The 13647-nt window shown below is 39.4% G+C and overlaps 1 protein-coding gene across 1 annotated transcript in view; it reads left to right on the top strand.

The window, feature by feature from the left end:
- Positions 1-1397: 1397 nt before the first annotated feature.
- The window catches only part of LOC128739241 (extracellular sulfatase SULF-1 homolog), a 47037-nt gene continuing 34787 nt past the window's right edge, over positions 1398-13647 (top strand). Inside the window, exon 1 of the mRNA XM_053834701.1 lies at positions 1398-2926. Coding sequence (XP_053690676.1) covers positions 1971-2926 — 956 coding nt within the window. The 5' untranslated portion in view covers positions 1398-1970. The remainder of the gene's footprint in view (positions 2927-13647) is intronic.

Raw genomic sequence — 13647 nt, 5'->3', positions numbered from 1 at the left:
AACATTTGCATATGCATATACGTACAGGCGGTACAGTTATTGCAAGAGTGAGCACTTAAAATTTGCATCTTCGGGCGGCATATGCGTGAATCGATTCCACACTCTTTCACCAGGGTCCAGGGTGGAAGTCTCGCTGCTTTCGTTAGAAATTAGAAATAACTTGAATTTCGTTTGTGTTCATTGAAATATAACTAGGGTATGTTGCTGCTTCGTCGTGATTGCCTATTCCCGTCCTATCCAACACAAATTATTAAAAATATCAGCGATTTTTATGACATCAATGCAAAATTAGTTATTTCCTAATATTTTAGTTTGTTGACTATCATACGCGATCAATCAAAGTGAGCAGAGAATTGTTTAAATGCAATTTTTCATTAAAGAATTCCTAGCAGCCAAATTTCCTACATTTTCTCGTGCGACGAAGAAGAAAATGTCGACTAATCGTTTCAATTTCCGTCATTCTTAAAATCAAAATAATTCACGCAACGCATTGTTGTTATATTGCAGCCGGGAAAACTTGTATGACCTACAGAAATTTTGCAGAATAACATTTGTCTTGCTGTCCTACACAAATACGTGCGCGCTAGCTTCATAAACATTATTGTGATTTTTAGTTCGGACGCTGAAAAACTTTGATGGTCGGATTTTAAAACGGTACGACGAATTTAAGATATAAAGTCAGTTGCGTAATTTGAATAAAATGCTTTAATAATCGCTTTTAGTGAATTCAAAGGGCACGGATCGGAAGGTAAGTGTGTTTGAGTCAAATCAGCAGCAGAACTTTTGGAGTATTCATTAAATCCACCTAAGAAATGATGAAAATTAGAGTGGCTTTCCTTACTACGACGGGAATTAGAATTAAACCCTATATAAATAGAACAACGTATGTCACAGATCACTCTCAAGTAAGTTTGATGTAATTTAAAACCAAACTAAGACAAGGCGACTGAATAAAATTCGAAATTTATATGTCACACTTTACTACAGATTCTATAATTAACATTTTATTTTCCCTTCGAACAAATAATTGGCAGCGTGAAAGATTTCTTTGGTCCAACTTGCTAGAGTTAATAAATCAATGGTATTAAAAGACTTCCAATGTGTCACAGAACATCTAAATACTGTCCCTTATCTTATAATATGGATAGATCGACCTGCTACAAGCTTAGCACCCTCTAATCCTTCCCGTGCTGTGATTAAACCCTGTGTTGACTCATGTGTAATATATTTTCCTTTTTCTTTTCTACTTTTTCAAACACTCAGATTCAGCAGCAGCAGCACCGGCAGTAGCAGTAGCGGCAGCGGCAGCATATGCCTTTGCGCGCTCGCCAGAAAGGACCGACGGACGGAGACGTTCGTCGTCGGCTGGTCTGATCTTCATCAACGGCAGTTCAACTGATAATCCGGCAGTCAACGCACGCACAATCGGCTTCTAAACGTGAACGACAAATGAGTTGCTTGAGTGGAACGGGGACCCGTGCGATAGTTTTTCTATATCTAACGCTGTGAGCTGTGGGAAACAGAGCAGCAGAGAGTGCTGAGTGAGGGAAGTTGGTGGGAATTGTGCTGTGCTTTGTGTGGGGCTTGCAGTCAGCCAGTGGTGCACGTGAAAGGTGAAGGACGTGGACGGCTAAAGTCGAGCACATAATGCCATTAATCAAGTTGATTATTATTATGAATGTAATTAAGTGGAAAATGTTTGCAAACGAAGAGGAAATATTTTAATAACTCGAAGAAATCGAGAAGTGCTTTTCTGGAGTCTGTCGAGTAAGAGGCCGCCAGCGCCAGCCGGAGACGACGCCGGTGTGACCGCGTGCGGTTGGTGTTTTTATTACCGCCCTTTATACACCGGTGCAAGTGACTGTGATATTTATAGGCGACACCAACAGCTGGTGTTGTTCCGACCGCAGGGCAAAGTATATATCTCAGCAGTGCGTGGTGAAGTCAAGTGTGCCCAAGGAGAAAACGCGATGGCGCTTCGTTGGCTCGAGCTGTGTGTTAAATTTAGATTAGTGTTAATAGGTTTTATTGTTGTAATTTATTTTGTGAGCATAGTGACTGCCGGTGCCGGTGGGGGTGGTTCCGCCGCGGCGTCATTCGTCGAGGATGATTTCCAGCTGGGCGGCTACCATCCGAATCCGTACCAGTCTAGAAGGCGTCACCATTTCCGCGAAGGTCACCATCGAAGGTCTCCTTTCAGGCGGGCTCGTGCTCCGCACGATGGACGCGGAAGGGTAAAGAAAAGTGGAGTCGTCGAAGGCATTTTAGCTCAGGATGGACCCATGAATGACATCATCCGGCAGGCACGCGAACGGAAGCCAAACATAATTTTAATTCTGACCGATGATCAGGACGTCGAGTTGGGATCGCTCAATTTCATGCCCCGGACTCTACGCTTGCTTCGCGAGGGTGGAGCCGAGTTCCGTCATGCCTACACCACCACTCCGATGTGCTGTCCGGCGCGGTCTTCCATCCTGACTGGAATGTACGTTCACAATCACAATGTCTTCACCAATAATGACAACTGCTCAAGCACCACTTGGCAGACGACACACGAAACGCGCTCGTTTGCGACCTACCTCTCGAATGCCGGCTACCGAACCGGGTACTTTGGAAAGTATCTGAACAAGTATAATGGTTCGTACATCCCGCCCGGCTGGCGAGAGTGGGGTGGTCTCATCATGAACTCCAAGTACTACAACTACAGCATCAACATGAACGGACAAAAGATTAAGCACGGCTTCGATTACGGTAAAGACTACTATCCGGACCTGATCGCTAACGATTCGATTGCGTTTTTACGCCAGAGCAAACATCAGAACCACCGGAAACCGGTTCTGCTGACGATGAGCTTCCCGGCACCGCACGGACCGGAGGATTCGGCTCCGCAGTACAGCCATCTGTTCTTCAATGTGACCACTCACCAGTAAGTATTGAGCCTATCAACCGTATCAATATTTATTTCTATTAAGGCTATAAAAGTCCGATAAGTATTACCAATCTGTATTTCAATTTTCAGTCTAATCGTTGTTCATTTGATTGGACAATGACAATACTGATGGTTTCCAGCATTTGATCTTTAAAACCGATCATAAAACTTGTAATTATACGATAAAACAGCTATAAAAACCTTAACAAACTAGGGAGGCCCACACTAAAGAAGGTTCTCAAAAATATTTACAAAGGTCCTTTTAAAACTTATAAGTTTTGTCGTTGTCTGTTTATAACTTCTGCTTGAAACTAAAACTAAAAGAAAAACACCACACGCGTTAATGATTTTATGATTGTCTTCTCAAAGAATACTTACACTTTTCACAGCCTTACAACTTACAACTTATTTTTTTTAAGTTGACTAAGAGCTGTAAGAGAAAAAAGCGGTCACAGATGTTGCTTTTCTAAAATGGATAAATATGACAATTGAAAATAAAAATGGTAATAAAAGCAGCTGCTTTGTTGCCCATAAATGACAAATTATTGATACCACGTTCAGTTTGTCGATGTTTTGTGACATGAAAATTAGAATATTTTTGCAAGATTATTATGAAATTTAATTAATAAAATAAACTCAATAATTTCATAAAGAAGTTGAATCGTTACCAATATAATGTTATGTTATATTATTATATGTTACTAGCTGACCCGACAAACTTCGTATTGCCGCAAATTAAGGTGTGTTGTATATAAATCGTGAATCTCGGATGACCTTTGTCACAATCTCGAGTTGTACAAGTTTCTGAGGAGTTCATGGGTGTTTTATTATACAAATTTTCCTCAGAGTAAAGTAGAAAACAACTACCCCCATTGCTTAGCCTGACAAAATAAAGCGGATAGCATTTATCTAAATATTCGCCATCATTACAAACCATTTCATCGAATGCCATTTTGCGGAACACTAATTCTCGGTTGACCCTAACACGGAATATAGCCGAATACCATTTCGTGAAAAACCTTACGCGGGTTGTGCCATTTCACGGAAAATCTTTTCGTGGAATGTACCATTTCGCAGGGGTGACCCAACTCAAGGAAAGTAATAGAGGTCAGTAGATCTACGAAAATAAATAAACCTAGATAGAGGCGATCTCCACGGGGGACTGCCCCCCCCGCAGTGGTCGGCGCTTCCGATGGCAGGTCGCCGGCAACACTCGCGGCCTGTGGCCGTCTCGCCCTGAATCATCTAATGTTATTATTGATAGTTTTTGGTGGTCTTGTTATTGATTAATGTTTTATGGAAGAGTCCAGGGCTTGAAAAGGGATCGCAAGTTGAATGTGACTCCCATGAATGCGAACTTTCCGCATTCAAACTCCGCTTTTTGAACGATCATTTGACTGTTTTTTGAATCCAGTCAATCTGCCGCTTGTGCTGCTGCCGTCTTACAATTCATGCGGCATCTCAGCAAAAGCAAACAGCCGATCTCCCGTTTTGCTTTGCGCTTTGAGAATATAAACTGCAAACTGACTGGAAGCATACAGTGACGTATTTTTTCGTTTCTCTTTTTGTCTCCAAATCGGCTGCTCACAGTAATAGTTTGTCACCCGGACGTCGGTCCGACGCAAGCAAAATATTCGTTTGTATTGGACGGAGTCCGACCGACTTCTTCCATACACTTGTAGTGGTTGTTTTTTTTTGTAGTATTGAATCATACGATTGTGCGGTTGCTTTTCGTTAGCGAAATGACTGCCAGTCATTTGTCTGTTTTGCAGTCATTCGCTGCTCCGAACGGTAAAGGCAACTTGATCGAAACGAAAATGTTAAAAAGGTTAAGAACGCGTTCGTTCTACTACGTGCAATCGGCGTTTGACTGAGCAAACTGCCAGTTGTGTTATGCATAGCGTTCGTACTCCACCACTAAACGGACGGTGTGAACTTGAATGCGCGTTAGTGTGACTGCGGTAGGAAAAAAGGATCGGTCGAAGCCCTGGATGAGTCTTAAATTTCTCGAGTTCGATTAGTTTTTGAATTATGCAAAAATTTCTGTTTTATTTGTATGAGAGTCCTTATCCCCCTACCACAGAGGTGAGGGGTATCAAACCATAATAAAAAAATCCTGCCTCCAAAACTCCCCACATGCCAAATTTTGTTCCATTTGCTTGATTAGTTCTCGAGTTATGAGGAAAATTGTATTTCATTTGTATGGGAGCCCCCCTTCCTAAAATGGTTAGGGGTCTCAATTCATCATAGAAAAAAATCATGCCTCCAAAAACACTCACATGCCAAATATGGTTCCATTTGATTAATTAGTTTTCGAGTTATGAGGAAATTTGAATTTCATTTGTATAGGAGCCCCCCCTCCTAAAGTGGAGAGGGGTCTCAATTCACCATAGAAAAAATTCTTGTCTCCAAATGTAAAATTTGGTTCCATTTGCTTTGATTAGTTCTCGAGTTATGCAGAAATTTGTGTTTCATTTGTATGGGAGCCCCCCTCTTAGTAGGGGGAGGGATCTTTAACCATCGAGAGAACCTTCCCTGGCACCAAAAACCCCTACGTGCAAATTTTCACTCCGATCGGTTCAGTAGTTTTCGATTATTTAAGGAACATAGGACAGACAGACAGACAGACAGACAGAAATCCATTTTTATAGGTATAGATAACCAATAACAAATTGCGGCAAAAAACCCTTTTATATGTGCAAACATTTAGGTATTTGAAAAGATAAGATCACTTTTGGTATTGCATAATACCAAATTTATAAACGCCCATGTGCAATTAAGGCCATTACAAATTTTTTATTAAATTTTTGTCCTTCAAGTGTTGGGTCACTGAAGGGAGGGGGGGGGGTGGTTGCGAAAAAACACAAAGAGATGTTTTCAATCGAGCAAAAAAATGCAGGGTGTCGATTTCCTGGAAAAACCTAAAGAATCAGGGAATTCATTTTTGGATCAGGGAAATCAGGAAATCTCAGGGAATTTCGAAATTCAATCAGGGAAATTTTATTCACTCGGCAATATTGTTGATCAACTTCGGAATCGAACTAATTTTCGTATAAAATATACGCAGATTGATCCGTTGAATTCAAACTTGTCACATGTGTGGTGGCGATTTTATTATCTTTCAGTTTGTCGTAGAATTTTTATTTGTTTTGCGCCGTACAATTATCAGACTTCACTCGCAGTAGTGCTCGAAATCGGCAATGGTAGACCTCACGCACTTCACGGTACCGACATCAAGAGCACAAAGTGGGATACAGACTGTTATTTAAATGCAATGTACAGCGTTTTCACCACGTTGCCAAGCATTGATTGGAAGTCTAACATTTCTGGAGTTCGATTAGTTTTTGAGTTACACAAAAATTTCTGTTTTATTTGTATGAGAGTCCTTATCCCCCTACCACAGGGGTGAAGGGTCTCAAACCGTCCTAAAATAAATTCATGCCTCTAAAATCCCTCAAAAGCCAAATTTAGTTCCATTTGCTTTGGTTCTCGATTCATGAGGAAATTTGTGTTTCATTTGTATGGGAGCCCTCCCTCTTAAAGGGGGAGGACACATAATTCGCCATAGATAAAATTCCTGCGTCTAAAATCCCTAACATGCCAAATTTGGATTTATTTGCTTGATTACTTCTCGAGTTATGAGGAAATTTGGATTTCATTTATATGAGAACCCCCCCCCCCTCCTAAAGGGGGGAGAGGTTCTAACTCACCATAGAAAAAACTCTTGCATCCAAAAATCCCCTCATGCCAAATTTGGTTTATTTGTATAGTTTGGTGTTTTATTTGTATGGGAGCCCCTCCCCTTCTTAGTGGGGGAAGGGGTCTCTTACCATTGTAAGAACCTTCCCCGGCCCCAAAAACCACTACATGCAAATTTTCACACCGATCGATTCAGTAGTTTTCGATTCTATTAGGAACATACGGACAGACAGACAGAAATTTATTTTTATAGGTAGGTATAGAATAAAAGCAATTATGAAAATCCTGTGCAAAGTTCTTGAGCAGCATTGATATTTAAGCGGCGACTCTCTATCCTGCAAAGTCGAAGAAATCGAATTTTTGTTTATAATTTCCGGGAGGACGTTGTAATAGGCGTGTTAACCAGTCTGATTCTTTTGTCTACTGCGAAATATTATCGACTATAAGTTAGCCCGTTTCAGCGTGACTTTCGCTTGGCGATTCATCTCCTTCAAGAGCATCTCTGTCCAACCAGAGTACCGCAAATTGGTCGTTGACTTCAATACAAAACAGAAGACAAGGCTTTTCCGACGTGGTTCGTAAAATGTTGTGTATGTAAAAAAAAACTTGCCCACGTGGACATTTTCATACTTTTATCCACCAAACTGTTTACGTGGTATATATACGACCCCTTTTCTAGAGAGCATCTACGCGCCCAGCTGCCTAAAATCGCTATTTTTGTATCTAAAAACATACAATACATCATTAACTATACCTTAGTCAATAATCAAAATACTCCAATCAGGGAGGGGGGGGGGGATCGGGAAACAAAAACGCATTATTTTTCGACCAGAACAGGGTCTCCCTCAACTGCTTTGCCGAACAAACCATTACATTATTCGCAACCAGTAAAGGCCCAGACACAATGAATACGGATTTTACTACGTTGCGGCAATTTGACAGTTTTTCCATGGATTTTCTGTCAAATTTTCGCAGCGTAGTAAAATCCTTATGCATTATGTCTGGACCTTAAGAGATAGATAGTTACTACATGCAGCAAAGTTGTTTATATAACTAAGCATTTTAAAAAACAAAAATTTGCATCGCCCTAATAAGAGGATTCACGGTCAATGTAATAGAGTAATAATTACGCATTTTTACGCTACAGCAAATGATCGCGTTTTTGCAATTTGGCCCCACTTTGCATCTCGAAGTAACACACTTTTGCCCCTTCTGGTCGTAGCAACTCAGTTATGACTGAAATTAGTCATATATCGGTTGCTACAACTAGTTTGTAACAATTGTGTTAGCAGGGTCATATCAGTAGAAGTTTTTAAAATAATTTCATCCATTTTTTTTAAAATAACTGTTCTTCGACAAAACCATTTCTTATCAAGTTTGGCAGATATGTTCAGAGCGTTGAGTTCTCGCGTTTGATACTAAAATAACTGAAATCTGATTAATTATCTAGTCAAAATCGTTATAAATAATTGAAAATTTTAATGTGTTGTACACGATTGCTCATGACATTCTAATTAAACATCCAATCAAAAAACAAATCAATCTATCTATGAGGCTAAATTACCTTTTAAATGAGACTAATAGCGCATTAATCGGTTCAGTCATCTCTGAAAAACGTTCGACTAATTGAGATCTGGTCAAAACATATTTTCAAGCATAACTTTTGAACTAGGGTACTGGAGGGTATTCCCAGCACGCTACTAAATTCGGCATGCATTACCTTTTTTTGCTGCGCTTTCCCAAATAAAAACTTATAACCGCTGTGAATGAAGCGACGGAGGAAGAGGCACAATTTGTGTGTTTAAAAATAACCCAAAACCAGATACAACGCTACATTAACAAGGGGGGTTGCGTATTCTCTTTTTGTACAGCGCCTCTATGGTTCAAAGGTACACGGGTACCAGCGAGCCACACGTCCTGACGGATGTTGTGGGTTCAAATCCGGTTATAATCTCTGATTATAGCTTGGTTCGACCCATGCACCTAACAGCACTGGACAAAAGGTAGGAGTCACAACAACAACTTGTTAAGCGTAGCTACCTATTAACCCCCCATTCCACTCTTTCCCCTCCTTTCCCAAAAAATTTTCGTTGCTTTCCTTTACCGTCCCCTATTGTATCTATCTATTGTAAAATCATCGTTTCAAAAAAAATATAAATATTATTCTATCAACTGGTATAAAAATCTTGTCTCGAATAAATATGGTTTCAACTTAATTCTTGAATATTGTTCAGGCTACCGCTTAATAGACTGGAAATACTCTCCCGTACTCATTCTTTTCTATAGAAACTTTGCGCAAGATGCGTCAGTAAAAAGATCTTTCATTTGATACTAAAATATTTGAAATTGGTCTAGCTCTAGAACATCTCTAGAGCGATAATCTAGTCTTGTAGTTTTGCCTATTTTTGCCTTTAACTTTTAAACGGAACGTCTGATCGAAAAACAATTCAATAGTGGACTACTAGGTAGTGACACCTTTCAAACGAGAGTAACAGTGTATTGATTGGTTCAGCCATCTTCGAGAAATTGGCGGCACACAAACACGCGGCACACACACGGCTCACACACACACGGCTCACACGCACACACGGCTCACACACACACACGCACAATACACACACATAGATTTTGCTCAAATCGTTGAACCCTATCGATTGGTATATGACACTCGGCCTGTCGGGCCTTGGATCATTTTCAACCAATTTCTAAACCTTTGTTATAGTATGTATAGCAAAGGTAAAATCAGAAAAAACGTACTAAAGAAAAACGTAAAACGGGAGAGAAGAAAATGAAAAAAACATAAGAGAGCAAATAAAGAAAAGAGGGAACAAACGTGACAGATAAGAAGAAAAAATGGGGCATCTAAAAGAGAAAAACTGGGACAGACCGAGACGAGAAGCGAGAAAGAAAAGAAATAAAAAGAGTTGCAAAGCGATGAAAATTGGAAACGGAAAATGAAAAAAAAGGTAGAGAAGAGACGGAAAACGGGAAAGAAAATTGCACAAAATGAGTGAAAAAACAGGAAAAACAGGAATAAAATAAGAAAATAATGGAACAGGAAACGTAGAAAAACGGAACAACGGAACATAAAGTATAGCATAGAAAAACATGAAAAACAGAAGGAAAAAGCAGAAAAGTGAAAACAAAAAGCAAGAAAACGGCACAAGAAAGAAGATAAAATGGAACAAAAAGTAGACAAACGTGCTTAAAATAGAAAAAAGGAACAAAAAAGAGAAACAGAACGTGTGAGAGAGTAAGACGAAATACGTCAATCCTGATTTTAGGTAAAATTTTTTGTTCCGAATTCAACTGTCATTTCAAATCCAATTTCAAGTCCAATTCCAAGTCCAATTCAATTCTAATTTCAAGTTTTACTTCCAGTCCAAATTACTCCAATTTTAAGTCCAATTTCCAGTTCAATTTGAAGCTGAATTTTAATAAAGCTTCAAGTCCAAATTCAAGTCAAATTTAATGCCCTATGTTAAGTTCGATTTCAAGTCTTATTTCAACTGTAATTCCTAGTCCAATTTCATTTCAACTTGGCTGTTAAGTCGAATTGCACTCGAAAGCCCAGAGTTTTCGAACTAATCAGCAGGTAATTTTTGTGATTAATATTAATAGATTCACCATCCTACAGTTACAGTTACTCGATTGTTTAACTAAAACATTTTCCTGAAAAGTCGGGTGTACCACCGTTTGTTGATGTCTGGGCACGCTAGTGTTCTTAATTGGCACCTGTCTCGCTCTAGCTTCCAGCCTATCACTGTTACTAGTTTAGACCCTAACACCAAACATGCCTTCAAAATTGAAAACCCTTAAAGATATTCTGCCTGATGGAAATTCCAACAATACTTGAATTGTAATCGACACATACATGTACGGTACAAAAAAATATTCATATTTGCTTTATTTTTTGCCATTTATTTTCTGTACTAAATGATAACCCCAAACTGAAACGCACATACCTGCAGAAGGATAGACAAAAAATAGTATTAGAATAAAACGATCCACTGTTCTGATATCTGCCGAAAACATGACTAGAAAACAAACGATATTGCAACTCACAAGCAAAATCCAAAAGGTCGGAATTAATTAGATTGCTCAAATAGGTATAATCTAATCAGAACTCGAACCCCAGTCGATCGGAAAAAATGAAGGAAATCGTTTGCCATTTGCCCCCGCATCCCCGCTCGTTCTCCACACATTTCAACCATTTTCATCCACAGCCACAGCCTATCCAACCGATCTTTGAACGGAAACTCATTCAATCAATCGAACATTTTACATAATGCATTGGACCACCAGCTCCACCCCTCCGGTACGTCCGTCCAGCGGCTGACTCCCTACCCGGTCGACTAGACGACGACGACGTACGCCCAGTTTGTCGAAGGAAAACCACAAAAGCAATTCGGAATCGATGATACTGAAATTGGCCAATGAATGGTTGGTGCGGTTGCGGTCGCACACCTATCGCTATCCTATACAAAACCTACTCTACTTTCAAGTCCGACGCGCCGGCCGCGATGTATCGGCTCACAGCTGTTATGACGGCAAACCCGAGCGATTAGATTTGATTTACATTCTAGCCGGCCGTCTTTTCGAATCCGAAATGCCGGCCGATACGGTCCAGGCGCGTGGGTACAATAATGCGTGTTGCGCTATTCACCAGAATTGAGAATCACTTTTTCGTGTTAAGTAAAACCGGGAACGGTCCATTGATTTTTGTTGTTCTTAAAATTGGTTTTTGAAATTTCACAGAGGATTTTTGAAGTCCCGCAAAACAGCTGGTATCATGACGAATGATAAATTCACTTAACGTATTTCAGACTGTTTCCGTTGCCAAAAATCGATTTCTGGACCAAACGGTTCTGCATCATCCGGTGCAAATGCCGGTCGGTCATCAATAATGTTGAGGGGGAGGCGCAGTTGTACAGCACAAAACTGACGAACAGTGTCAGAGTTCCGATCGAATAGCAGCACAGCAAAAATGCATCCGCTACAAATTAGTTTATTTAAAATTAATCATCCTGCCAGGCGATTGACTGTGCACACTATTTCCAATGGTCCTTTATTTGCCTACGGGAAGGGCGAGGAAGTCAGATCGTTGAATCATCCCGCATGCATACCGGCATATGGTTATACCGGCTGGAGGTTACAACCCCAGGGCAGCTGTCTGTGTGTTGTGGAAGTTGGTGATAATTAATTAATTAGGCGGAACAGTCCTAGACAGGATAGCGTATGCACACGTACGTTGTACGTCGACATCCGGGTTAAAGGTCGTTCCGGTGCTATCGGACATTAAAAGACACGCTGTGTATTCATTCAAAGCGAGCTTCAGCTTCAAGTCCTTTCCTGCTTCGAGGATGCATTTTCAACCGTCCGGTCCGCGCCAATTCAGAGATCCACAGACCAGCAGCAGCCCGCAGGTGATGTTTTATTAAACAATTTGAAATTGAATTCTAGTTGAAATATGCATAATTTACATTTTCATTATTATTGAAAGTTCCAAGCTTTCAATTTTTGCTGTGAGTTGAGAGGTTCGTTGAAATTGTTGAAGGAATTTCCTTCCTTCGCTACATTCTATATTTCCTAGTAAAACAAAACCCGGTAATAATATGCTGGTGCAGTTTAAGTGGCCATTTCTTGCTGTTTGTTCTTCTGCATTCTATTCATCACTTATCTGAAGTGACATCATTTCATTTCAAAGTTCACTTATGGGTCTGCATTAATAGGGGATGTACTCATGAAGTCATCGCATTCATGCTTTGATGCAATTATTATCACCTCAACTTGGAACACCACATTTGTTGTTTTTACAACCGGTTTTTTACCCTCCAATAGTGGACGTAAAACGAATTGAACTGAAACTGAAAATAAATTGCAAAAAATAAAGCAAATATGCGTATTTTTATATCATCCATGTGTGCGTCTATAACAATTCAAGTATTGGATTATATGGACCCGCATCCTATACTTTGCTGAAATTTCCTTTAAGCAGAAAATCTTTTAAGGTTTTCAATTTTCAATACACATTTTTGATCAGGGTCAATACCAGTATTGATCAGTTTTAACACTGGTAACGCTGTAAACGAAAATTATTCTTTTCACCTTCTGTTGGGTGCAGTTACACTAGCGTGCACAGACATAAACAAACGATGGGACACCCGACCTTTCAGAAGAATGTTTCGGCTTAGGAAATCGAGTAATCGCAGGGTAGTAAGTCTATTATTATTTACTATATGTATTATTATTATTATTCACAAAAATACCGGTTGATTATTTGGAATACTCCGGACTTACGGGATTTAAAAGAAAAGTTGAAACTGGACTAGAAATTAAACTTGAAATTGGACATGACATAGGGTATTAAATTAGACTTGGAATTGAACTTAAAATTAAAGTTAAAATCTAACATAAAATTGAATTTGAAATTATGATCGAAATTGATCTTAAAATTGGAAATGAAATTGGGCGTAAATTAACCATAATGTTAGACTTGAAATTTGAAATCAGATCCGAATTTGGAATTCAAATTGTACTTGAAATCAGAGTTACAATTTGACATTGCACAGTGGTCCAGCAGCGAAAATTAAGTGGAAAGTTTTTTGTGGTGCAAAATAGCTCGCCACAATGTTCAGCAAAGTTGTACAACTCTAAAAGACAATTAATGCGAAATCAATGACTAAGTTTCAGTTTGGCTTGTAAACACATAATCCATAATAACTTTTTATAAGAAAGATATAGAAGGATAATTTCTTCAACAAAGTTGTAGCTAAAGATTATATAAGTAACTTTGCCAAAGACATAGTAGGCATATTTTTAGGCGTTTCTAACTTACAGGGTGGTTTGTAAAAAGACCTTTCAAAAATCACTTTTTCGCTGATTACTTCAAATGCAATGGTTTTATTGCCCCATAATGTTTTACAAAGTTGGTTATCTTAACAAAAGACATATTTTTGTAGAACATTGTATGTTGGAAACTCATACGTATAACGAGTTCTAACGTTTTTCCTATGTTT

The sequence above is a fragment of the Sabethes cyaneus genome, chromosome 3, assembly GCF_943734655.1.
Source record: "Sabethes cyaneus chromosome 3, idSabCyanKW18_F2, whole genome shotgun sequence".
In the NCBI taxonomy this organism is placed as follows: domain Eukaryota; kingdom Metazoa; phylum Arthropoda; class Insecta; order Diptera; family Culicidae; genus Sabethes; species Sabethes cyaneus.
The sequence above is the reverse complement of the archived record's forward strand: the minus strand, read 5'-3'. Positions and strand labels throughout refer to the sequence as shown.